The sequence below is a fragment of the Chrysemys picta genome, chromosome 3 (genome assembly GCF_011386835.1).
Source record: "Chrysemys picta bellii isolate R12L10 chromosome 3, ASM1138683v2, whole genome shotgun sequence".
NCBI lineage: Eukaryota > Metazoa > Chordata > Testudines > Emydidae > Chrysemys > Chrysemys picta.
The window spans coordinates 145,863,395-145,891,100 of NC_088793.1; the positions used below are offsets into that span (position 1 = coordinate 145,863,395).

A 27,706-nucleotide genomic window follows, 5' to 3' on the forward strand; every position below is an offset into this window, starting at 1 on the left:
TAAATTCTGTAGTGTTTATCTTTCTCTCTTCGAGAGCTTTAAACAAACTTCCACACAGTTGTATTGTATGATTGTGGGAAAACTTCATTTATGGACTATAAACCATTTAACTTCAGTAACTTAGATGTCTAATTGACCAAATATCTTTAATCCATAACATTGGGAAACTTGCTGTGTAATCACACTTTTCAGAATAAAGGAATTCTAGGACACCTTTACTTTCATCACATGAAATTAAATTAGTTGACATGCTGACATACAAGCCAAGGAAATCTTGGACATTAACTGACATGAAGATAAACAGCTCTGATTTGAGCTCCTAATATCCTAATTAGCAAATGTATAATCATTTTAGCAAATTGTATTTTTAAGGTAAAAATCAGATGTTGTACTGATCAGTGTGGTAATTGAGCACTTCAGAAAAAAAATTAAACCTAATCAACCTGTTGCTTAAAAAAAATCCTATAAAATCTGACCTTCGAGGTGTGCTGCAAAGCCAGTCTTTCTCTCCCCCCCCCCCCCCCCCTCGCCTTCTTCAAAGGGAAGAATTGTGAAGGTGGTGAATTGGCGGGAGAGAGAGAGATGTTTTGCCTGATTTGCTGCTGCTGGTGGTGGTGGTGGGGGGGGGGGTTTGGACTAGATTAGATGAAAATGTTGCTACTTAGTTATAAAGGAGTGGGGTTTTGCTATTTCCTTTTTTTATCTTCAGGACTCCTAGTCTGGATGGATAGCTGCTTCCTAAAAACTCTGTATAAAATTAACTAAATGTCAGACAGGTGGCTGCTGATGTTTGTTGTTCAGGCTAGGAAGTGGAAGGTGGAGGGATTCCAAAAGCTTTTTCATTATTATAGAGAATGCAAATGACCCATTTGTAATACTCTGCAGTGATTGTTGCTTTGAATACAAGAGTTGTATAGATGAATAATCAGTGAGAGGGAGACAGTGTCAACATCAGTCTATATGCCAGCAGTTATTCAGTTGCACTTGAGACTGTAGTTTATCATTTATTTGGCTGAACATTTCTATGATGACTTTGCTGGAGAGTACAAAGTACTTTAAAAATAAAGTATTCTTGCTTGTCTGAAACTCTTACTCAAATAATTAAGGTAGCAGAAAAAACAAAACCTGTAATATGGAGTATTTTGTCAGACAGCGATTTTGAGTACAGACGCCCCCTGACTTACGCAATTGTTCCGTTCCGGAAAGCCTTGCGTAACTCGAATTTTGTGTAAGTCGGAAACGTATACCCATACGTTACGCAAATATTTCCGCAACTTGAAAATCCTATTTCTGGCTTATGGAACTTTTTCTGTAAGTGTGAATTTGCATAAGTTAGGTCTTGCGTAACCCAAGAAGCGTCTGTAGTTAGCATGTGTGTTGCCTTAGAAATTCTTAAAAATAAGATTTTAGAGCAAACCTAAAAATAGGATGCTATGATTGGGGCAGACTAAGGTTATGTCTGCACTGGTGTGCATACCCTAGTACGGGTTGTGTTCATGCGGGCTTGAGCCAGCCAAACCCACCCCTACATTTGCTCTGCTAGACATGCATATAATGCTGTGTACCCATGTGCATCCACACTGCTGTCTTGGTACACAAGTTTAGTGCTACTATTTCAGGGACGGTATGCCAGGGTTCTTGGAATCACATGGAGACACTGTAGGAACCAGTTTTTGGTGTGTTGTTGGTACTATGTTGCAGTCCTTCTTGGACCCATATGTGGAACACATTTCTGCCTTGCCTTCACACATATGCTGATGCCATTTTTGGATCATGTTGTCCTCACTTCTGTTTCTGCAAAACTGGGTTGTAGTCATGGATCTATTGGATGAGCTGTTCCTATTCCTTATTGCAGGACAAATGTTTATGCAGTGGAGTAAGTGCTTGGCAAGATGCTGGATGGCATTTCAGCATTATTTTTTGCTGAAATCAAAGACAGACGCTTGCAATAACAATTCATTTTTGGCACAGTGAACAGATATGCTGAATGCCACTATTGCCTTTGGTGTACCATCATTTCTGGTGCAGGAGAAATAGCACAGTGTGATGGGATCGCATCATCCTGCAGCCTTGGGAGCAGCAGCAGTGACTCCAGTGCTTCAACATGAGGAAACAGACCTTTATGGAGCTATGTGAGAATCTTGCACTACCCTCCAGCACCAGGACACTTGATTGAGGGAAGCCATATTGGTACAGAAGCAGGTTGTTGTTGCCCTGTGGAAGTTGGCTGTCCCAGACGGCTACATGTCCATTGGAGTTGGAAAGTTCACTGCGAGGTTTGTGAGGTGATTTACCCATTGGTGGTTGGCATAAGAAACGATCCAGAAATAATAGCTAGTTTTCAAAGGATGCGGTCCACAAACTGCATTGAGGCCATTAATAGCACTCATGTGTCCATTGTTTGTTTGCCACAAGGAACAGGTGAATATGCGAACCACATATTTATGCACATATTTAACCACATATTCCATCGTTATGCAAGGCTTGGTGTACTACAGAGGCAGGTTATTACTAACCTGTGGAAAACTCAGGAAAGTTTCATGATGCTAGGGTGCCGAGATCTCTTTTGTACTTTAAGGGGGAAATGGGGACTTTATTCCCAAGAAATGATATTGTTATAAGCGGTGTATCTGTGCCACTTGTTGGTTTTGGGGGAACCCCACATACCACTCCTGCTAGGATTCATGAAACTGTACCCTGAAATCAGGAGTCCTGGAGAAAAAGAAATTAAATTTAAAGCTCTGTAGCTGCAGGATGGTCATGGAGTGAGCATTTGATAGGCTGAAGGCTCATTGGTTCTGTCTATGAATCTGCCTGGATGCCAGTGTGGCCTGCTTCACACTGCACCACAGTTATGAGGCTAAAGGCACATATTTCTGCACCAAGTGAACTCAGGATGCTTCTGGTTTGCAAACTCTGTACAGTCAGCAGGATCCTACACATGCGCATACTAATGCTGGGTCCAGGCATGCAAGGGAAAATAGGGATGCCATGTGTGCATACATCCTGGCAGCGCAGGGAGACAAAGGATGACATGGAACTTTTGCTGCTGCTAAGGGCTACCTTTATAGCCTTCCTGTGAAGCTGCTTTAACAAAAGAACGGCCATACTGGATCTATCTAGCCCAGTATCCTGTCTTCTGACAGTGGCCAATGCCAGATGCTTCAGAGGGAATGAACAGAACAGGTAATCATCAAGTGATCCATCCCCTGTTGCCCATTTCCAGCTTCTTTACATCCCTGCCCATCCTGGCTAATAGCCACTGATAGACCTATCCTCCATGAACTTATCTAGTTCTTTTTTGAACCCTGTTATAGTCTTGGCCTTTACAACATCCTCTGGAAAAGAGTTCCACAAGTTGACTGTACAGTAACTCTTCTCTTAACTACAATGTTATGTTCCTGAAAAATGTGACTTTATGCAAAACGATGTCAAGCAAATCCAATTTCCCCATAAGAATTAATGTAAATGGGAGGGTTAGGTTCCAGGGCAATTTTTTTCACTGGACAAAAGACATTATATACATATACAGTATAAGTTTTAAACAATTTTAAACAGTTTAATATTGTACACAGCAATGAATGATTGTGAAGCTTGGTTGAGGTCCTGGAGTAAGAGGACCCCCGGTTCTAATCTCCACAAGGAGGGGCTGCTCTTCCAGAGAATCCTGCAAGCAGTGGACAAAGCAGGCAGCTGCCAAACGACGCTATAAGGGAGCATTGCGCAACTTTAAATGAGCTTGTTCCCTAATAGATCAGCAATGAAACAATGTTAACCGGGACAACTTTAAGTGAGGAGTTACTATATGTCATGTGAAGCAATACTTCCTTTAACCTTACATGATGGCACATGCCAAGCTCAGCGTGTGGTGCAAAAGTTGTTCTTAAGAGTTTTGTGTTCATCTGATTATCACTTGCTGAAAGTTTTAATTTGTTTGTGCTTTTACCAATGCATATCTGTGTGAAACCCATCATTACAGGTTACTTCTAATGCGTTTACAGTTTGGGATGCAGTTTATGCTGGGGGAAGTTAAGATAGTGGTGTGATGCATTCCTTTTTCATTCTGCATGTGCTTCTCGCTGTCCATATCCGTATGTAACCCATCTTAACAACTTCGCTCTGATGTGTTTACATCTTGGGGTGGGTCTGTTTCTGGCAACAATTACAGCCATTGTTGCTTTGCATTGCTTTTCAGTTTGTATGTGCAACTTGGAACTGTAGGGGGAGCCCATAGTTACAAGATTTCCACAATGTTTTATGGTTCAGTTTGCAGCTGCTGCAGGGGATTGTTGCAGTCGTCTTGTGACTAATTGGGTTTTGAATGTCCCTACTGAATACTACTATTTACATCTGCAACTTAGAGAATTTTTCACTTGACCAGAGCTCAAAGTTTCCCAGGACCCGCAACTGCACTAGACATCTCTCTCCTAAACCACTTTAAAGCTATGCTGGACTGTGCTATGTTTTCCCCCAGACCAGACCACCCACCCCCTTTGCTCTGTGTGGCCCCAGAAGGCTGCCTGTATCCTGTAGATAGGCCTGGCCTGACATTCCAGCAAAGAAAAGGAAATTCAGAGAGAGACACTTCATTAAGTTACCTTGGTCCCACAGCTGCACCAGAAACCTCTGTCTCTCTCAGCCAAATGCAAACGTATCGTGAACTCTTCTGTGTTTCCCCCTGAGACCAGACTTCCCACTCCATGCTTTCCCACAACATTCCCTGCCTGCCAGACGGTCAGGAAAGAGACAGAGGCATGCTGATTTTTACCTTCCCAAGTTTCTATGGAATGTGGTCTGCACCTTAACCCACGCTCCCTGTGATCGTAGATCTTTGGAAAACAGTAAACTTAATGTTTAAGATTTTTTTTCCCCTGTAGGTGCATTTTGGGGTTGGGACAGAAACTGATCAGGGGGAAAAAGGTGGAGGAGGTGGTATGGAGATGGGCCGTGACAGTGGCATGGCTTCAGCATTATTCCTCGCACACAGTAACACACAGAGCAATGCTTGGCATATTATCGAGGGAAGAAAAATAATTGCACATAATTTCAAATATCCTTGTTTTTAAAAATGCAAACTTTGCACTACAAAAAGAGGGGAATATTTTGGAGGGAAGGAGTGGCTTGCATTATTAACTTACCAGCCTGGGGTTCTGCACCTTGCCGAGGCACCAGTCCATCTTCAGGGTCCTCCGTAAGGGCTTCTGCAGCCTGATCCTCCTCCTTTTCTGTGTATCAATAGTTTTCTGGCTGCTTTCTGGGTCTTCAGGGTTATCCTTGATATTTCTAGCTGCATCAGCACCCTTGTCACTGTCCCATTGAATGATGAGAATGGAAGGCAAGTATCAGGGGGTAGCCGTGTTAGTCTGTATCCACAAAAACAACAAGTAGTCCGGTGGCACCTTAAAGACTAACAGATTTATTTGGGCATAAGCTTTCATGGATAAAAAACCTCACTTCTTCAGATGCATGGAGTGAAAGTTACGGATGCAGGCATTATATAACGACACATGAAGAGAAGGGAGTTACCTCACAAGTGGAGAACCAGTGTTGACAAGGCCAATTCGATCAGGGTGCATGTAGTCCACTCCCAATAACAGATGAGAAGGTGTCAATTCCAGGAGAGGCAAAGCTGCTTTTGTAATGAGCCAGCCACACCATCAAGGACTCATTCACCTGCACATCTACTAATGTTATATGTGCTAGCAATGCCCCTCTACCATGTACATTGGCCAAACTGGACAGTCCCTAGTAAAAGAATAAATGGACACAAATTGGACATCAGGAATGGTAACATACAAAAGCCAGTAGGTGAACACTTCAATCTCCCTGGACATTCTATAACAGATTTAAAAGTAACTATTCTTGAACAAAAAAACTTCAGAAACAGACTTCAAAGAGAAACAGCACAACTAAAATTCATTTGCAAATTTAACACCATTAAGTTGGGCTTGAATAGGGACTGGGAGTGGCTGGCTATAAGCCACTCAATTTTCTTATAGCTGATAAAATGTTTTTGTGTGGCTGTCCCCACAGAAGAAACTTTAAGAAATTTCTTAAATAAAAAACGTATATCTTTTTAAAAGTTCTGATTAGATTCAGGTAACATATTAACACCCACTTCAAACGTTTAAATTCAGATATTTATTTATTTTATTTTATTTTATTTTTTATAGCAGATGATGGGCCCACTGTAACTTTAACAAACTTTCCTTTTGGGGATTATCAGTCAGTTTTTTTCCTTAGAACTTCATTCCCCTTAGGGTGTTCTGATGTCTTTTTTCTTCTTGGTTTTTATTTTGCAGTGACAAACTTAGAGACTTTGTTCACAGATGATGAATGTTGGCATTTGGCAGTTCAGTTCCATCTTGAATGTGCCTATACATTTTTGAATTACTATGAGTATAAAAATGCTAAAAAGCATTTCAGCGCAGCTAAGGACATAACCAAACTACAGATTAATTTGACAGGTAAGTTTTTTTTTTTATAAATGTTATGAAAATGTGCTTTAACTAGCCTTGTATTGCTTGAGATTTTTTTAATGGCCACGAAAAAATAGAAGGTGAGGTAATGTTTGGGAAATGCTTGCTTGTTAAGGGCAACTGTTCATTTTAAGGGGCGGGGGAGGGGGCGGAAAGGGATTGATTCTTGAGCTTGTAGCATATTCTGAATTTATATTGGTATCTGTGCATTTACAGTTTGTGCTTCTGTTCTCTTGTAAATAGTGCTGAGAGGGTGCAGAAGAAAGTCAGCACATCCACTAAGATACTTAGTGTTGTATTGTGATTTCATTTCTAAAAGCACCACTTCCTGAAGAACTGCAAAATAGTAGGCAGTCATTGTTTGTTTGTGAAACATCATTGTAATTCCTGGAAGTACTCATGTACAACATGGAAAATGAAGAGTGTGTACACGGACTGTAAATAGTAGTAACCAATGGCGCAAACGGAAAGTCGCTAAACTCTCTTGCTATTAGAAAATTAACCTTCTTTTCTGTGTCTTGTAATTCTATAGCAAGTGCAATGCACTTTGTTACATGTGGGGGGTTTTCTTCTGTGGATCAATAGTTTATGCATGATTTATGAAAGAAGATGTAATGGTAACTCCAGAAATACTATAGAGGAAATGGAGAGGATGGGAATAGAGGGAAAATTCCCCAAACTTATAAAAATTTCATATCTGCCAAGATGGGACAAGATCTTAAAAATATCTGTCTCTACATCAAATTGACCAAGAAAATTATATACTGTACAGTATTTATAGTAACCTTAGTTACAAGCTTTTAATACGTGGTTTTCTTGGTCAAAACTAGAATAACCTATCCAATATATGAAATCTAAAAAGTGGATCAAGCGATGTCATTCACCAGGAAGGAAAAAGATTTTATTTTGGTTTCTTTGTGTGGTGGATGGTAATCTTTTAAAATCAACTTTGCACCATCTGAGGAACTGCTTCATGTATTACTGCACTAGGACACATCCTGGTATGTTTCTAGTATTCAAGCAAATTCTTAAAGTCAGTGAGTCTCCAGACCTGGCTGGTAGCATGCTTCAAAATTTTGGACATAAAAATTGAAACCAATTAACTGTTGGATAGTCTATAATGATGAAACAAGAATGCATGGAGTCTGGATGGCTCAGAGGATTGGTAATTTGATTGTCTCACCTCTGTGACACTGAATTGAGTCTAGTCTATTTCAGTAGTATGTAAAAGTAGTTCTAAAGATTGTTCAGTGCTTATATGGTGTCATCAGTCCAATTCGTAATGAACAGGTGTTGACATCACAGAAAACACTATCCTGTCTTTTGGCAATGTTGGCAGACAGGACAAGAATTGATTGGCTGTAGAAACATGGAAATTGAATTATCTTTACAAACCTCCATATGAATTGATTCCTCAGAGCAAGGCTTGGGCTTACTGGCTGGGCTGTACAGAGAATCTTGAACTTCTGTTGCCTCTGTTTATACTCATGCCATAAATATAGGATTTCCCAGCTGTAAATGGGGCACTTTTTGTGAACACTAAGTTTACTTATAAGTCTTTAAAAATGTCTAAGACTGTAAACAAAAAAAAGTTAAATCTAATTTTCACCTGCATATTTCATTCATATCTGGGCCCAAATGGAAAATCATGTATAGTTGTTAAATGAATTGTAAATATAGTGTTTAAACTTTAGAATCTGACTTCTTCCCATTTGTCTTCAAGCAGTATATTCACATAAAAGTGTTTTTCCTCTTAACACTTAATTTTAGTAATCCTGTAATAAAAACGTGGTGTGCATATTGAATGTCCTTGTGCAACGTTCACGATGGCTTTCACTGTTGTGAAAGCCATAATGTGAACTCACTGCGGAAAATAATTGCTAAAATCATAGGACTTCTTTCCACATAATTTGGAATTAATTCCCCGACTTTCTAACTGGCTCCACGCTTTCTTCATTGTTCTCTATTTTAAGGGATCAGTAATTTCCTAATTGGTCTTTGATACAAATTGAATAGCATGTTCCTCTTTCAGAGGGCCCTAGTACTTTAAGGATTAAGTGGTACATGGTTACAAAGCTGGTTGCAAAAAAATGTAATCTATGAAATTGATGCTATAGCCAAGACATGACATTCTGTTATGTTTTGAATTAAGTGGATGTTAACGTTCTAGTATGTTGATATTCTAAGGTGGTTTTGTTAGTTAACTCAAATTGTTTTCAGTTCATGTATTTAAAAAAATAATCAGTGTCATATGGTATGAGAATCAGAACATAAAAGTTTAACAAGTTAAGGGACAAAAAAAAACAACCCCAGCAATGACAGTTGACTTTTGTCAACTGTTGCTTGATTTTACCTAAAAAGGCTATAACTATTTTTTTCTTAATAAGGGGCTTTAGGGAAATTACTCATTCAAATTTAAAGTTTTAATCTAGAAAGGCTATTGTTAAATGGAAAAAATAGTTTGCTGCACTCGATATATGTGTGTTTTCAATTACTACTTTAGCCAGAGGTTAGGATAACCCTAGAAATGAATAGTGGTGATCATGCATTTCTCTCAACTAAACTTGTTGTAGCGAGACTCCTAAAAGTATTGTGGTTTCTCTCAGTAAATCTATCAGAAGGGTTACGAAGATGTCTAATGTGAAGGCAAATGAAACAAACATGTGGGGATTGTTGGCATTCTAGACAAACTTGCTTTGACATTCATGTTTTGGCTGGATAGTAGGAATGTTACATCATCAAAAAAATTCTGGGTTAATATGAAACGTGCAGTCTCCAGCAAATATAATTTTAAAGCTTTTTAAGAAGAATTTCATTTTAAAAAAAATGAAATGTCAAATAATTATTTAATGACTATAGTCTTTATTCACTGAACATTTTTTCATCATGAAAATATATTTATATTTTAAAGAAAAGGTGATAGTCCCTAGACAGAGTCCAATAGAGAGCTCTGAATTTTAAAGTCCAATCTTTTAAGAACCAGGCTTAGAAAGAAATACAAAATGCTCCTGGATTTTGTAGGTTAGTTCTCATTTTGTTTTTAATTTACATGAAATTTGTAAGTAAATACATTTTCCAGAAGGTGTTGGAGATCCTGATTCCTCTTAATAGTCAATAAATCTTAATTTTCTGTAGGTGCTTTGGGAAAAAGGACACGATTTCAGGAAAAGCATGTAGCACAGCTGCTACTTGATGTCCAAAGAAAAGATGATGTCCTCCTTTCTCACCGTGAGCTAAGCCCAGCACCTACTGATCTAGAAAATTTAACAAAGGTATGCACTGGAAAGAAATTGTTTGTTCTTTAGTAGTTCACGATTTTTAAAACCCATTTGAACACACAGCAAAGCTTCTTTTTCTGGAATATTTGTGGAGAGGGGTCGGGATGTGAGTAGGATGGACTTATTTATTATTTTGGAAGAGTTTTGATTATGATTTTGGGACTATTAGTAGTGGATTTACTTGGTTTAATTTGTTTATTGTGAATTTTGAGTTTTGTAAGGGACAACCAGAGGTTAGGACAGGTATTTCTATTATCTGTTTTATAAATCTAAATAAATTACAAATAAATGTATATAAATCCCTAAGATGGGTTGTATGGCTTTAGTGACTGTCTGACTATTTGATGCACAGAGATTTTCATGTGTAGATCATATCCGGATGTTGTGATCATACATTCACTTGGCACACGTTTTCCTCTTAAACTCGTATAGTGCACAGATAAAGAAGACTGTTGTTTAATTTAATAATGTTTTAAAGAAAGTACACCTATTAATCAGGTCTCTGTCCCTGCCCTTATTTCCTTCTCCCTGAGACACACACTTTGGACCCTTTCATAGCCCAAAATGGAACTACTGAAGCTCACCTGGTCATCAGAGATAACACTGCATTACCATGTAGGTTTCTAGCACCTGACGCCCTGTCTCTCGGACTTTAGAGTAAAACTAGCATTAAATGGTTAGGAGCTAAGTCTTTAGAAGTGTAGAGCAATTTCCACTGATGTCCAAAAATCATTCTGGGGTGCAGTCTGGACCAGTAAGGATTGTGTCAGTGCCTGCCATGCAACCCAATGTGCCTTAGAAGGCTTTGCTGCTGCTGTTCACAACCATCCAACCAGCATATAGGTCACACCTTGAGTGTCTGTGTATAGCTGCAGGCCCTGGTCTGTGTGACTGGTGTGTTGCTGGCAAGCTGCTGGAGTCAGAGCTGCTGGACCAGGGCCTGCAGCTATACACAGACACTCAAGGTGTGACCTACATGCTGGTTGGATGGTTACTACTTCCTTGGTTACTACTTGAAGGCTGACCCCAACACACTCGTACTCTGAGATTTTCATTAAAACATGTGCTTTGCAATGTCTAGCCCTCTCCTGGACAGTTCATATATTAAAGTTCATTGCCCGTGTAAGGAATCAGTATTCAACAGTTTGTTACTTTAACTTGAGTTATCAAACAGTTCAGTTTAAACACAGCACTGGATTGGTTTAAAGTAAAAATAAAACAAGTTTATTAACAAAAGAAAATAGGATTTTAAGTGAATTCAAGTATAAGAGATAAAGTTAAAAATTATTATAAGCAAATAAAAGCAAAAACATGTCTAAAAGTCTAAAACTTAATCTAGTAAATTTTGGTTCAAGACTTTTGTTCAAGAGGGCCTTTCTCATCCAGAGTCTTCCAGCAAGATGATGGCTGACCCTTTCCTCGGTCAGTATGTCTCCCAGAGTCCCAAAGGTGATGGTGCCTTTGTTGTCTTAGGTGAACAAGAGAACTTGGGATTTTCTGCTCCTTTCTTTTATAGTCCAGTGAACATTTAAAGTGGATTCATCTGAAAGTTACTCTTCAAAGTAAAGTTTATACAAGTAGTAAGGAAGGCAACATAAAGTCTTGTGGCGAAGGAGCCTCCATGCTCTTTCTTCCCCACCTGTGTTTGCTGAAATGCAAACTGTGCCGTTTCCTGCCATCACCTCCTAGGGTTGCCAACTTTCTAATAGCAGGAAACCGAACACCCTTGCCCCACCCCTTCCCCAGAGCCCCATTCTGATCACTCGATCCCCCTTCCCTCTGTAGCTCGCTCTCCCCCACCCTTGCTCAAATGCTCATTTTCACTGGGCTGGGGCAGGAGGGTGGTGTGTGGGAGGGGATGAGTGCTCCAGCTGGAGATGCAGACTCTGGAGTGGGGCCTGGGATGAAGGGTTTGGGGCTGAGGAGTTCAGAGTGTGGAGGGAGCTCCGGGCTGGAGCAGGAGGTTGGGGACTGAGAGGGGCTGAGGGCTCCGGCTGGGGGTGTGGGCTCTGGGGTGGGACTGGGGATGAGGGGCTTGGGTTTCAGGAAGGAGCTCCAGGATTGAGACAGGGGATTGGGGTGTGGGAGAGGGTGCGGGCTCGGGGAGGAGTTTGGGAGCAGGCTCAGGGCTGGGGCAGGGGGTTGGGGTGCAGGAGGGGGTGCGGCGTGTGGGCTCCGGGCAGCACTTTCCTTAGACAACTCCTGGGAAGCAATGTCATGTCCCTCCAGCTCCTGGGCAGAGGTGCAGTCAGGTGACACCGTGCGCTGCCCCCCCCTCGCAGGTGCCACTCCCACAGCTCCCATTGGCTGTAGTGCCTGATTAATGGGAGCTGCAGAGCCGGTGCTTGAGTGGGGGCAGCGCACAGAGCCCCTGTGGCTGCCCCTCTGCCTAGGAGTCGGAGGGACATGTCATCTGCTTCCGGGAGCAGGGCAGTGAGTCTGTAAGCCCTGCTGCGCCAGCAGCGCCACCAACCTGACTTTTAACAGCCTGGTCAGTGGTGCTGACTGGAGCCGCCAGGGCCCCTTTTCAACCGGGTGTTCTGGTCGAAAACGACACCTGGCAACCCTATCCCCTCCCCCTGCTGTCTTGATGACCCTGTTTCCTACTTATACAGTAACTCCTCACTTAAAGTCATCCCAGTTAACGTTGTTTCGTTGTTACGTTGCTGATCAATTAGAGAACATGCTCGTTTAAAGTTGCGCAATGCTTCCTTATAACGTTGTTTGGCAGCCGCCTGCTTTGTCCACTGCTTGCAGAAAGAGCAGCCCTTTGCAGCTAGCTGGTAGGGGCTTGGAACCAGCGTGGACCGGCAGCCTCCCATCAGCTCCCCTAAGTTCCCTGTGTGTCAGCCGCCCAGCAGGCTATCAATTGCTGGCAGTTCAGCTGTCCCTCCCACCATTGCCATGTGCTGCTCCTGCCCTCTGCCTTGGAGCTGTTCCTGGAAGCCTCCTACTTGCTGGGCAGGGGAGGGGGAAGAGGGAGGCTAATGTCAGGGTGTCCCCCTCCCTCCAGTTCAGGCACAAAATTTGCTTGCCTGTCCTTTCATTATTTTCATCTTATGGTTATCATTCTGGCATTTGACTCGCCCATCAAGTAAGATGATTTGCATGTCCAAAAAAACTTGTTCCAGGACTGTGGGGAAGTAGAATTTCTTAATGCGGAGAGAATTAAATACTGTATCATAATGCATAAAAGTGGGAAAGTTAAGGCTGTATGTAACTTCTAAATCTGGCATTTGCTTTTTTTTTGTTTGTTTGTTTGTTTTTTGTTGAGAGCATCCTTAAATTCCTCTGTGTTCTGTGGAATATGGAAAAGTCCACTTGATAAAAAACCTATTAATTGCAATATATGATGAATAATAATTGTACAAAACAAAGCCAATATAGCCATCTGACTTTGTGCTTGACTAGATGCAATCAAGATGACATAGGTACTCTCTAATGCCATCTGGTGCTGGCCAGCTTTAGGGTACTTCTTCACTATGAGCTAGGGGTGTTATTGCCCTACTCACATACACATACTTGTACTAACTCTCATTGAACTAGTGAGAGTATAAATTGCAGTGTAGCAACAGTAGTGTGGGTAGCAGCAGCAGCAGAAACTCACCCACTGGTTTTCATGTGCGCTTAGCAAGGGCAAGCTGTGCCTTTGCTGCTGCTATCTATGCTACCATGAGTACGCTATTTGTTAGCTCTGTGAAAGCCAGCATGAGTATGTGTATTCGGATCACGCCCTTAGCTTGTAGTGTTAGAGGTAGCCTTGGTGTGTTTGGTTGCACCACAGAAAATATATTTTGTATCTCAGAACAAACAGTTTCAAACTTCCTTTTTGTTGCAGGAAGGTAGAAGAATAGAGCTGTGGGACGGTAAATTTCAGAGGTCTTGTCTGTAGTCAGACTTACATGGGTTAAACTAAATCTCTTAAAATCATGCCTTTAGTTAAATAGGTGCAAGACTGTGTGGAGACAAGGCCTGAGATGTGGGATGTTAGTTTAGGTCTCTTAATGCAATTCAGGTGTGTTGAATGTTGTTGGATTAGTCTAAATTGATATCTGAAAACACAGTCCTGATCAGCTTCTTTGTTTTTGCATGTAGTTTGTCAGCTTGGATTGTAAAAACATGTGTAAGACATGATCTAATCTCCGTATAACATATTTCAATTGACCATCTTACATAAGTAAGTTAACACTAACTGAACCTGTTCAGTCAGCCTAATGACTGCTGTAAGAAAATTTCTCTGGCTTGTAGACTAGAACTTGGAAACTGCTTATTGATTATCTTATAATTCCTTAATGCAACTTCAGTTACGTCTGATGAAGTAGAATCAGCTGCTCTCTTCTTAAGAGCCTGGCTCATATTGGAAGAGGATATAGCATTTTTGGTTGGCTGTGTTTAGTCAATACGTAGAAACTCTGGTCAATACCAACATACTCTTGAAATGTACTTTCAGTATACTTTAAAAACAGAACACAGATGCATATTTTCACATAAAAACCCTGTTTGTTTTGAGGGAGGAGATGAATAGAACTTCTTTGTTTTATTTGACATATTGTTTTAGTTCTAAGAATTTTGTACTACCGCCAGATTCAAGCTTTTTGGCCTCATGATTAAACTTCAAATTATTGACCTTAGATTATTTTTAGGGCTTAACATTAACTTCACCATTTACAGGGTCAGTAATCATAAAACATTGCATGTTCAATGAGCATTGAAACATAAGGTAATTACTGAGAACTGTAAAATCTTCTCTTGTGACAAACCATAAAAACTGGGGAAAAAAATCAGTGAAGATAGTTATAGTTGTTGCCCGTCTCTCTCTTGCAGACAATATTCATTTTCCTATTAGACCACTGAAAATGCCCCTAATGTCACATCTTTGACATTCTGCATCACAATGACTATCCTTCTGGCAAAAAAGGACTGGATGATGCTCCTTTCCACTGTTCAGTCAGCTGAAGAGGTTGCTGCTAAAGAATTATAAAAGCTGATTTTCAGTTCCGTTATTTTATAAAATATCTGTTGTGACATTCAAACAGTTAAATATGTTCTCTTGTGATATTAGGGGCAACAAAATAAGCTCAAGGTATTATTATAATATTTTGTCATTTACTTTAAAATGTTTTTTTTCAACAGAATTATGATTTAAATGATGACACAGTGCTAAATGAGATAAAATTAGCAGATGCTAATCAGTACCAGTTACCTGACCTATGTGCAGAAGAACTTGCTGTTATCCTTGGAGTTTGGTAAGTTTATTGGTATCTTTGTTCCTTTTGTAAAATCTCCCTTGAATCTTGTGAAGTATTAAAAAATAAAATCTCAGTGAAATAGGCCTTTTTTAAAATCAAGACTAGAGCATATACTAAGCTATAGTCTTGATAAAATCTTTCCTTCCAGAGCAGGGGGACAGCTGCAGGGAGTTCCAGCACTTCTGTTTTTAGGACTTGAGTACTGACATACACGTATGTACAAGCATATGTGTATCTTTTACTACATCACCTTACTTTAATGGATGGCCTCTCAGCTATACTTGCACTAATTTATTATTAATGCATCTACCTAATGTGATGGATTCGTTGTCATGGATGGAGCCGCCCAGCAGGATATCAATTGCCGGCAATTTAGCTGTCCCTCCCCATGCCGTGTGCTGTTCCTGCTCTCTGCCTTGGAGCTGCTCCTGGGAGCCTCCTGCTTGATGTGCAGGGGAGGGGGGCAGGAGAAGAGGGTGGCTAATGTCAGGATGTCCCCCTCCCCCCTGCTCCTGCTCCCCCCCCCTTACCCCATCTCCATAGAGCAGGGTGGGGGACATGACAGGGCTCAGGACGGAGGGAGCTTGCAGGAATCAGCTGCTGTCTTAACTTGCTGATCTACATAAAAAGGCAATGTACTTAGAGTGGGATCAGCATACCTAAAGGGGCAATGTGCATCTCTCTCTTACTCTCACACACTGGGTGTGTCTCTCTGTCTGCCATGCTGTCTCCCTTCCCTCCATCTGTGCTGCCTTGTAGAGTATGAGGCTACATTAACAACGTGTTAACCCTTGAGGGCTCAGCCGAGTGCTAGATCGTTTAGCAGTAAGGCATTCCCTGGGAAATATCCCACCCTCTTCCACTCTCTGACTTCACCACCTCAAGCAAGCTTCACAATCATCATTGCTGTGTACAGTATTAAATTGTTTGTTTAAAACTTATAGTGTGTGTGTGTGTGTGTGTGTGTGTTTTATGTATATAAATAGTCTTTTGTCTGGTGAAAAAAATTTCCCTGGAACCTAACCCTCCCCCCCATTTACATTAATTCTTATGGGGAAATTGGATTAGCTTAACATCGTTTCGCTTAAAGTCGCATTTTTCAGAAACATAATTACAACATTAAGCGAGGAGTTACTGTACACTGACTGTAGTTAGTCATATTGCTAGTGTGTTACTGAACAATGCTCTGACACTAAGGTGATGGTGTGATGTATAGAAAAGATTACCTCGGTACTGAGTTGATGGCAAGTACATTTGAACTTGATAGTTAACAGCAGACTCTCCAGACGTGTTGAAAGGAAGGATTCTCTAAACTTAAGTGAACTTCCTTTTGTATTGCAAAGCATGTACCTGCCCAACTCCAGGGTGAACCCACAGGCTTTGACTCTCAGCTCCTGTGTAGTTTTGATTGTTGGTGGACGAGTGATGCTTTTGAGTGACTGCCCTTGACACATTGTCATGATAAGGGATATAATATGTTACGGGAGGAGTTAATAGAGTAATTTCCTAGCTCAAGGCTCAAGATTCCTTAGTTTGGCACCCCAAAGAATCTGCAGTTTTCATTAGCTTTCAGTTTCCAAATCATTTCTGTAATGATGCAGACCTTGCTTTGTTCTGGTCTGTTCTTGTAATTAGTGTTCAATACCACTTAAATGGCATACATTGCTGGCTCCCATTCTTAGCAATGAATTTTTTTCCGAATGTAAATAAGACTTTGGGTTATGGAAATCCCATTGAAATCGATGGGAGCTTTGCCATGGCTAAGAGAAATTCAGGATCTGGTCCCATGTCTGCAGCAATACTTGGGGACATCAGTGCAAGTTAGATATTATTTCAGCTATTCAGAAAGTATTTAACTACAAATACATAGGATGCAATTGAATTCACAGAACACAGAATGTGTCCTCCTGCAAAAATTCTTAGATTCAAACTGGTTAAAATGCTTAAGTAATGAAACAAAATACTATTGCAAATGTTTTCCCTCTAATAAAATTTTGAGGATATTAAATGTTTTTAAAAGTCTTAATACCTCATAGCAGATGTCTGCATAACAATCCAAGAAACACCTCATGCAGTATATTTGAGCCAATATGGAATGAATATGTTTAAACTCAAACTGATTAATTTTTTTACCTCATGGTACAGTAACTCCTCACTTAACATTGTAGTTATGTTCCTGAAAAATGCGACTTTAAGCGAAACGATGTTAAGCGAATCCAATTTCCCCATAAGAATGACTGTAAATGAGGGGGTTAGGTTCCAGGGAATTTCTTTCTCTCTCTCTCTCTCGCTCTCTCTCTTAAACAAATGATTTAAAGTTTGGTTGAAGTGGAGGAGTCAGAGGGTGAGATATTTTCCAGGGAATGCCTTACTGCTAAATGATGAACTAGCAATTGGCTGAACCCTCAAGGGTTACTCTCACACTCTACAAGGCAGAAGGAATGGAGGGTGGGGAGACAGCATCGCAGACAGACAGCCACCTGTGTGTGTGAGAGAGAGATGCACATTTCCCCTTTAAGTACACTGCCTTGTTAATTAGATCAGCTTGCTGAGACCGCAGCTGCTGCCAGCTCCCTCCATCCTGAGCCCTGTTGTGTTTCCCCCCGCTCTATGGAAGATGGGGTAAGTGGAATGCAGGAGCAGGGTGGAGGGGGACAGATTGACATTAGCCCTCCTCTTCCTCCCCTCCCCCCCGCACAGCAAGCAGGAGTCTCAGGGAGCAGCTCCAAGGCAGAGGGCAGGAGCAGCACATGGCACTGGGGGGAGGGACAGCTGCAATTGATAGCCTGCTGGGCAGCTGCTGCACAGGGAACTTAAGGGAACGGGGAGCTGAAAGGGGGGCTGCCGGTCCACCTTGGTTCCAAGCCCCCACCAGCTAACTGCAACGGGCTGCTCTTCCTGTAAGCAGTGGACAAAGCAGGCGGCTGCCAAACGACGTTAGAAGGGAGAAATGCACAACTTTAAACGAGCATGTTCCCTAATTGATCAGTAACGTAACAACGAAACAACGTTAACCGGGACGACTTTAAGAGAGGAGTTACTGTACTCTTACACCAGTATGGCGGGGGGAGGAGGGAGAGAAACCCATTCATAGTAGTTTGGTGTATCATATTTAATTTTCCCTTTGTATATGACATGTTACTATGTGCATTGTCTCCAACCAGTTTTCTGTAGCTTCTTTTGTCTTTGCTATGGCACCTTTCATTTTAAATTTGTTGATTTTTAGTTATCTTTTCAATCAGTCTACATTTGGGTGACTACAGTATTTGGTAGTTTTTAAAATGCCCAACTGTGGCTTGGTCTGCCTCAGCATGGACATGCTTTTTCTCCTCTATATCACATTCTTTGACACTAAAGATAACTACTTTAAAGCCTCTCTCCTCTCCTTATTCAGTTTGATTCCAACTTCAGTCATCACAGTGCACAGGATGGTGATCAGAATAGTGTCTAGCCACCTCTCTTTCTTCTCGCATTCGTTTTAAAAAAAAAATGCATAATGTCCAGAGAAGCTTTAATCTAAGGAAAAATAACTTAATATATGCCCCTGGTGGTATTGAAACAACTGCTGAATTGGGCAGTGAAAGACAAACCTACTTTGCTTAGCTCACACAAAGGTGGCAAGCACTGCAGCTCCTAGCCTTCGTGGTATCCAGTGGCCCTGCCTGTATATGAGACCTCTCCAGGCCTCCATTCTGTCAATATGGGTTCAGTGTCCCTATGCAATCCGATTACCTCACCACAGCAGTAACCCAGTCCCTGAGGTGGTGCAACAAATACAGAAACCTGATTAAGGGAAAACGTCTAATGGTCAAAATCATGACACATCCCTCTGTCTTTTTGTCTGGGAAATTAGTCCTCCCTGGAATGCAGAAGAAGCATCAATTTGCTGGAACTGTGGCAGTTGGCAATGTTATGAGACACTTAGTGACCTGCATGATTGCCACTTCTTTCATGATGTAGACCAACAATTGCACCACTGTAGCTTATGTAAACAAGTAAGATGGGACTTGCTGCTGAGAAAAGAAGCTCTCTAAATTCTCCTTTGGGTCGAAAAATGCAGAAACTGACAATCTTGGTCTTCTAAGGGAAAACTCAAAATTTGGGCTGATTGACTGAGACACCCAAATTTGTCCATAGGAGAGCAGGAACTGGACAACAAAGTATTTTAGCTATTCTCCCTGGGATGGTGGATACCACTAGATTGATTTAACTACATTGAATGGGTAATAAATAGTTAGACCTCTTCTGTTCCAGATTTTGAGAGAAAAAGACCGATAACTTGTCATTCAGTTAATCAGACTATCAACTATGTTTTTCTCTGACAAAGCTCTGGTGGCCAGGAAAATTGTAGAGGACAAAGTCCTCATCCTACTGATAATGCTGAATTGGACTTTCAGATTCTGGTTGTTGTCACAACTGATGAAAATGTCACTTTGTCCCCCATGAGTATTACTCCACATTGAAGACCACTGATGCAGGAGCTGATCTGGTGTCCATATCAGTGCAGGTTGGAAGTGGTGACCTGTATCTTATAGAGAATACATCCTCGGAAACTTGGTTTCTCTAATCTATTGGTTGATGTCCTCCTTCAGTCCAGGCACGATTCCACATCCAAAACCTGTTTGGCAGGTTCTCATCTCCTGCAGATGGGTCTCAATTTAAATCAGCATCTAATAAATCTGTCTCCACTTTCATTTTGATGGATTCATTTGAAGAGTTGAACATTTGTATATTAAGTTTCCATGTGGGTGCATGTTAGAAACTTTCTGTGGAAAGTATCCACATGGAAAAAGTTTTGCATTACAAACTCACGTTTCTGTACTGATTAAAGCAGTGGGAAAGCTTCATCCTCTTATAATATACTAACATCACCTGGAAGCTGAATTTTGGTTCTATGATAATTAAAAGGGCATCTCTCTGAGCACATGGCTACTACATCATTGTTTTTCTTACCCACAAAAAGCCACTTTAATGGGTATTGCAAGAAGAATCAATTACTTGATTATCTTGTCAGTCAAGAGAGTCTCTTCAGCAGTTCTTTTCTAGACCAAGTGGTACTTCAAACAGCTGAATTTTTACCTAGAATTGTCTCTCCCTACCCTTTAAATGAAGGCCTTACTCCTTATTCTTTCTTTGTTCAGCCCCAATTCTTCTAATTCCTAAAGAAGTTTAAATGGCAGCACCTAGTTGTCTGTAGAGCTTTTAAACTCTTTTTGGACAAGACAGAGTCTTTCAGGAAAACACAGTGCTTTCTCTGTCTGATATTGGAAAAAAAAAAAAAAGACTTTAAGCCTCTAGTCTAAAGCAACCATAATCTGGCAGCAATAGTTGAGTTGTGTAGGAAAGCTGGTAAAACTCCTCCGCCTGGTTCGAGACCTTATTTGACAAAATCTATTTCCACTTCTTGGGCAGAGAGAAATAGAAGCTTTTAATAAGGAAATTTGCAAAGCGGCAACAGGGACATCTTATCACTCCTTCAAAGAGGATTACGTGATGTATATATCTCCTTACCTCAGATGCAGCCTTCACTTGTTGGGTCCTGCAGTCTACCTTTTTTTCTTTGATGCCTATGTTTCAGATGCTCTCTTCCTCCCTTCCCTTTTCTGGATTCTGGACTGCTGATAAAAGAACAGGAGTACTTGTGGCACCTTAGAGACTAACAAATTTATTAGAGCATAAGCTTTCGTGGACTACAGCCCACTTCTTCGGATGCATAAGTGTTTTCCAGACTGTTGTGGTGCCTGTGTATGATAATACAAGTTTGTCCTTACATGTAAATTTGTTCTTCTGTAAGTCTGGGTATTACCAGACTTACAGTTAGAATTTTAAGCATGGGAAGTTATCTAATGGGGCTGCATATGTTTATTTTATATATAGGGTGCTAAAAATTCTGATTCCATGATGCCTGTTGTAAAAAGACAAACCCATAGGTCAGGTCAACATTTTCTTAATGACCAAGACTGCCAAGCGGAGGCATAGCAGGCGGACTGGTGGATAGTCTGGCAATAAGAATCCCCTACCCTAGTGCCATCACCACCTTCCGCAGGAGCCAGTATTGCACCCAGACCCACATGCCTTAGATTGTCTGGCTTGATTCAAGACAGGCCACTTCTAAAGAATATCGGCATCTCTGGTAGGGTATCCAAGCCAATGTTGCACCCATGAAAAAAAGAACATCTTACTTTCTAATTTAATACTTTTTCAGGTAACTTAAAAATCATCAGGGTCATGGAAATATTTATTAATCCGTATCTATAGTGATATATAAAAGACACCTCTTGTAATGAAGTTTTTGTATTTATAAGCCAATACCACATCCCATAGAAACGGCACTGTTGAAACACACAATGCCAGTATCCATGCTTGAAAAATTTATGAGATAACAAAATAATCAGAGGTTAATACAAAAAGGAGGGAACCTCGTAGATATTATGGGGTAGCACACTAATGATAAGCCCAGTACGCTGCCCCTTCCACTTGGCACACTGGCTGGTATGTTAGGGTTTCCACCAATGAACTTCTCCTTAAGGGTCCGTTACTATTGTATTAATTGAACTAAGCTTATAAGTGTCTGATAATTTTGGAGTGCTCACCCAACTCCAACACAGAAATGCTGGAAGGGAAGGGGATGCTTTCTTTCTCCCAGATCTCCTAGTGGTCTGATCTCCTGGATTTTTACTGCTGCTATAGCATCATTAGTGAAATTGACCCTTTTTTGAATTTTGTATTCTATTGCTCCTGTTGGGGAAGCCCTATTTTCAAGAATGGCAGATGCAGGCTAGGACCTTCACTGCTTTGTGTGTTCTGTGTGGAGAAATGGCGGAAGAAGAGAAAAAGAGGCGATAAATAATTGATTTCTTCTTTCACCGTTCCCTCCCTCATAGTTTCTTCAGTAACAGCGGAGGATGTGCAGGCATTGTAGAATGAAATTTCGAAAAAGAGTCTGTTCCACCTCACCTAATGTGCATATCAAACAAGGTGATTTGTAAGAGTTAAACTCTGTTGATTAAGAAGAACTGTGGGCTGAAGGCGTACTGTATCATTGCAAGCCTGTGCTCGTCAGATTTCCAATTTATTGCTGGTGACTAGGAAAGTACTTTCTCTTCCAAGCTGTGGAGTACTATGTGTAACCCACACACCTTCAGGGTGTGGTGTTCTGTCCCATCTAGTAGCACCGAGACCACTTAGAGAAGGGGTCTCAAACTCAATTTACCTTAGGGCAAGTGCCAGTCCTCAAATCATCCCAGCAAGCCAATAATGTCACTGAAGATGGTGTTCAGAAAAAATAACATATATTTTTTATTTTGAATTTCTTAGAAATAATAAAACTGTCATACAACTTTATACAATTCTTCACCTGCCAGAGAGTTTTTCATGTTTGCCAGACACCTGGCAACGCTTCAGTTCTGTTGATGATTGGCTCCAGTGACTGAGCAGTTGAAACCTTCAGCATTGCAGCAAGGTGTACATCAGACAGTTGTTTGGCATTTTGACTTGTTTATATTTGTGGGGAAAAATGACGCTGCCTCCATGGCTGACTCTGCCTGGCGACTAGTGATGGTATCTCTGTCCCTCTCTTCCAGCCAATGGGAGCTGCAGGGGGCGGCACCTGTAGCAGACAGACCCAGGGGGGTGGCTGCATGCATCTCTCCTCTGTGGGCCGCGGTGGGGTGGTTCTCGGGCCCCAGATGGCCCACGGGCTGGGACTTTGAGACCCCTGACTTAGAGAGAGATTAATGAGTTTGCTCTACAGCCTTAGCTAAAAGTCTACTGACTGTTAGCTAAGGCTGTAGAGCGGACTCATAATATCTCTCTAAGTCAGGGATCTCGGTGCCACTAGATGGTACAGAACACCACACCCAGATGATGTGTGGGTTACATACTTCCCCTAGCTGAGGAAGCGTGTCCCGAGCTTCAGAGACTTCCCAGGTGAAATCCTGGACGAGCCCCCACTTGTAATGCTGACAGACCCCGGTCGGCAGCGGGCGGGATCAAACCTGGGACTTCTGTGCATGAGCCTCTACCACATGAGCTAAAAGCCAACTGCCTGTTAGCTAAAGCTGTAGAGCAGACTCATTTTCTCTCTCTCTCTAAGTGGTCTCAGTGCCACTAGATGGGACAGAACACCACACCCAGAAGGTGTGTGGGTTACATGTGCACAAGTGACTTTGGAAGTCCAAACCTTGTATTAGTTATTTTAGTACAAGTCTATGTCTGCACTGCACAGCTTCTGAAAGGTATGCAATGTAGCCGCTCTTTGTTGGCAGGAGACATCTCCCAATGAGGTGCGGTAGCTTTGTTGGTGGGAGCGCATCTACTGCCGACAGCGCTATCCACACCATTGCTTTTCGTTGGTAAAACTTTTGTTGGTCATGGGGGCTGTTTTTTCACACCCTCAAGTGACAAAAGCTTTAGCAACAAAAGTGCAGTGTAGACCTAGCTGAAGAGTAAAAGTCATGCAATAAAATTTCTGTTTATAGGTGGGCAGTGTTTAAAGGTGGTGAAGAGCACTAATAAATATTTGTTAGCAATATGACCCAACTTTAAATACAGCTCATGAGTATACATTTTTGAGAACAAGTCAGTTAGAAAGTGGTGCCAGACATTAAAATGATCTTGCCATGGTCAGTTTGTAATATATTTTTTTAAATTCTAAAATACATTGCTGTACACCAGTAACCACAGATGTGTTAAGAGAGTCCATTCAGGAAATCATCTTCTTGCCATTCAGAACTACTTACATAATGAATCTCAATGGTAATGAATTGTTCATGAATCTGAAGCATCTGTCATAGAAATTATAGCTCTGTAAGACTAAATGAATCATCTTGTCCATCTCCCTGCAATTGCAGATTTCTGTTTAAACATATATACTCTGTTGTTTAATTTGGCTTCAAATGACTTGAGCAATGAAGCTTCCACTACTTACCTGGGAACCTTTTCTTGCAGCATTATATACCCCATTCTAAGGGTATTTTTTCCTGGTATCTGCATAATTTTATTAATTTTGTCCTCTTATTTCTACTTCTACTTCATTGGACTACCCTTGATGCCTGGTCTCTGTTGTTTGTATTGCACATCTACTGAGACACTATTATAGCCCCTCTTAATTGTTTGGCCAAGATGTACATACAGAGGAGTATTTATCAATTACAGCAATCCCCTCATCCTTTTGGTTGGTTTCTTTTTGAGTGCCCTGCAAGATAGGACACTTTCTTATATTCCTTTTTTTAGTCTATTATTCACTGCAGTCATTCTTTATGAATTGCAGGTTGCTTTTTATTCTTTAAAAAGTACATTTGTCATGCAAATACATTTTCTTGGGATGGAAAGGGAACTGCACATTTTGATTAATAGTTTTTGTACTTTGTGTGTGTTGCGTGCAGAAGTGGAACCAGGAAGGTTCAATTTTATCAAAATTTGAACTCTTCTGTGCTTGCCCTTATTTTTCTAAATCTGCTGTTAATTCATCTAAAATAATTATGGTTATTAAGAGACTTTTTCTGATTTTTATCTATTTTTGGGGAGGTTGGGCATATTTTCAGTAGAAATAGAAAATTGACTATTTGCTCCTGTATTCCATACATAAAGTCACAGTCCTATTTGTGACACCATTGTTGGTTGCAGTGGAGATGGCTGTAATGTTCCCCTTCACAGCTGATTTCAGGCAAGGGAAGAAGCAGCTGAAGCAGAGAATCTTTTAAGTTATCAAGTTTCTGTTTTCATGAAAACTGCCACGGTAATTTTTTTTAAAGGAAGGAAAAAACAGACTGTGACACACAGGCAGAATTGTTTCCAAATACAGTGTTCTCCAAAGGTTTCCATGAAGCATCGGTATCATTTTAAAGAAACAAATACATCTTCAGGTGGTAAGAGGAAAGGGATGTTTGTTATTGAAGTATGGAAGTAGGTTGTATTTAGCCACATACGTGTAATAGCTAATATACAAACCCGTTAGTAATTGTTAAAAATATATTGTATTATTCCCTTGGTTACAGTAGTTTTGAGTTTTATCTTTAGCTTGAAGATTGGTATCTCTTTACATGCTTTACTAGATAGTTTACACTTCATATTTTAATGTTACTACTTCAACCAAAAAAAAAATGAACCAATAAGACAGTAAAATATTGGAAGAGAGATAGCAACTCTAGTAGTAAGAATACCTCACACTTTCTATTATAACGGCTTGCTGCTTGTAACTTTGAGAAACTTTAACTATCCAGACTGAAACTTTTCATGCTTTGTCTTTGCCTCATATTGACGTTATTTGAAAAGTTTCAGTAAAAGTGTATGAACTTGCTTCAAAGAAGGGAGCCAAATAGAGTTGGCCATGTCTGTACAAGCAGCAGGATAGGCTAGCTACCCCAAGGATGTACACATCCGAGCCTCAGGGCATGTACTTGGAGCCGATAGCCCCTCATGTTGCTGTAGCTACACTCTATTTTTAGTGCGCTAGCTTGATGAGAGCTGGCGTGAGTATATTTCCTTGACCTAGGAATTACCACCAGCTCCAAACGTAGACATATCCAACATTACTTTTTTTTCTGTCTTGCTCACTTAGACTGTAAGCTCTTTGAGGCAGAGGAAATGAGTATCTGTTTGTCCAGCACCAAGAATGATGAGGCGTTTAGGCACTATTGGAATACAAATAAAAATGATTGTATTTCTCATCCTCTTTTTTCCCTACTATGCCCTCTCTGAGCCCCCATCATCTTTTTTATCTGTCACTGAGTTCTTGAGTCAAATGTAGAGCTAGATAAAGTTCCTTGGACAAGGTATCTCTTTCCTTTGTTCTGCAAAACCTATGGTATGCTTCTCAGGTGCTGTATACATATTATGTTTGTTACTCCGGAGGAAGCAAAATGGTATTCAATAATTTTTTTTTAAATGGGATTAATAAAATCCCATGATCCATGAAAATTCCTTCCCAACTCAGAATTAGGTAGTTTTGGTGGATTAGGAGGATGTTCAGTGTGGTGAGAGCAGAGAAAACAAAATGTAGATATATTAGGTACAATACTATATAAAATTTTCAAGTTAAACTTTCTCTATAGATAGACCTCAATGAGGGAGTACATTTCTGTATTGAAATTATGTTCTGCTGTGATATTAAGGAAACATAAGGTTGAAAAATATAAATGGACAAAATTCGGGAAATGAAAATGTTCTGATTAATATGCAACTTTAACTGTGTCCATTGTGCTTATGAATGGTGACAGTCTTTAACTACATAGTTGCATATTATGTCTATAATGTAACTGTACAATATATGCACAAAGTATAATTATTATTAAAGTTGGAGGATAATTAGTTTGACACACAAAATTTCTCCCATTTGAAGGGTATAGAATTAAAGAGCATAATCACTTTTCATGTTCCATGGCTCCCATGAGAATCTTTGCAACTTTACCTGAAGAACATTACCACTGTATTCTTTATATTTTGCAATGTCAGGTACTTGGAAAAAGCAATTATAAAGTTTCAATGGTGATCATTATTTGTTTATAGTGTGATTTAGGCCTTAATATAATTTAGTGTTTCACATGGGGCTGGAATTATAACCCTGTTGTCCCCTTTTGTACCATTTGATGGACTTCATATATCGCTTGTAGTACATTATGGGATTTGGTGAGCTATTTTGATTTGTTTGTGTAAGAAATATCCAATTATATGGAGTTGTGTACCCATTTCCTTTTTTGGCTTTACAGATACATCCTACGTGATTAATATCCTTGCCATGTCTCATCTTCTGCTCTGTTTTTGGCTTTTCCCTTGTGTTTGCTCACTACAGCCTGCTGGCAGCTTACTGGGAGAGGAGCCCTCTGTCAGTGCTCCTTGACAGATTGAAAGGAGGTTGCATGTTCCAGAAATTTTACCTTTTAGTACTTCTCCTTAAAGGTTATGGAGTTTTTTCTCTGAGAAGATTTTGTCCAATTACCAATGATCAGTAATCTTAACATAAACAAGTTTCTGGAAAGACAAAAAATGGATTTAAAATACTGTCTTAATGTATCTCAATTTACACTGCTTATAAACTTAAACTAGATAAGGTATCTCGGCTTGTTTACAGAGAGAGAGAGTGGATAAAAAAGAAAACTAAACGCATAACATCCCTTGAAACTAATCCCTTTCTCTGACCACTCTGCTTCTCTTTCTGTGTCCCCCCTTAACACGCTTATTAAATCCTTCCTCTAGTTGTCCCAGTTTTCTGAAGTCAAAGAGTTATAATAGAAGTTCATAAAACAGTTTTGCTCTCCACCCTCTAGAAGATGGCACTAAGGAAGAGAAAACAATGATTTAATGCCACTTTGAAGGGCCTTTAACAACCTATCTTGGGTACCATCTTTCAAAAACCTCTTTGACAGGATGTAGCATACCCAAATGTTTGTGGGGTTTTTTTGTTTTGTTTTCAATTACCTGTGACTTATGGACAAAGGCCCAAACCCTCTGTTGCACACACATCATAAAACATTTTTTATTCATAACATTGTTTTCTAAAAGATGTTTTTAGCTTTTTGCAAATTTGAGAAGCATGCTTTATATATAAAGATTGTATTGATTGAACTGAAATTATTTTGTGTATACTCAAAATAATTCTTGTTTTACAGCATAGATTTCCAAAAGAACAACCCAATACACAAGCTAACTGAAGAGGAGCTTTTAGCATTTACGTCGGTAAGTAACTTATCTCTGTTTTTTA

General features: G+C 40.4%; 1 protein-coding gene across 9 annotated transcripts in view; it reads left to right on the top strand.

The window, feature by feature from the left end:
• TTC27 (tetratricopeptide repeat domain 27) overlaps positions 1 to 27,706 on the top strand; it is a 172,748-nt gene that overhangs the window by 36,387 nt on the left and 108,655 nt on the right. For all 9 annotated transcript variants that reach the window (XM_005296273.5, XM_065589208.1, XM_065589207.1 and 6 more), the window contains 4 exons: positions 6,303 to 6,467; positions 9,615 to 9,751; positions 14,891 to 15,003; positions 27,615 to 27,681. In XM_005296273.5, coding sequence (XP_005296330.2) covers positions 6,303 to 6,467; positions 9,615 to 9,751; positions 14,891 to 15,003; positions 27,615 to 27,681 — 482 coding nt within the window. The remainder of the gene's footprint in view (positions 1 to 6,302; positions 6,468 to 9,614; positions 9,752 to 14,890; positions 15,004 to 27,614; positions 27,682 to 27,706) is intronic.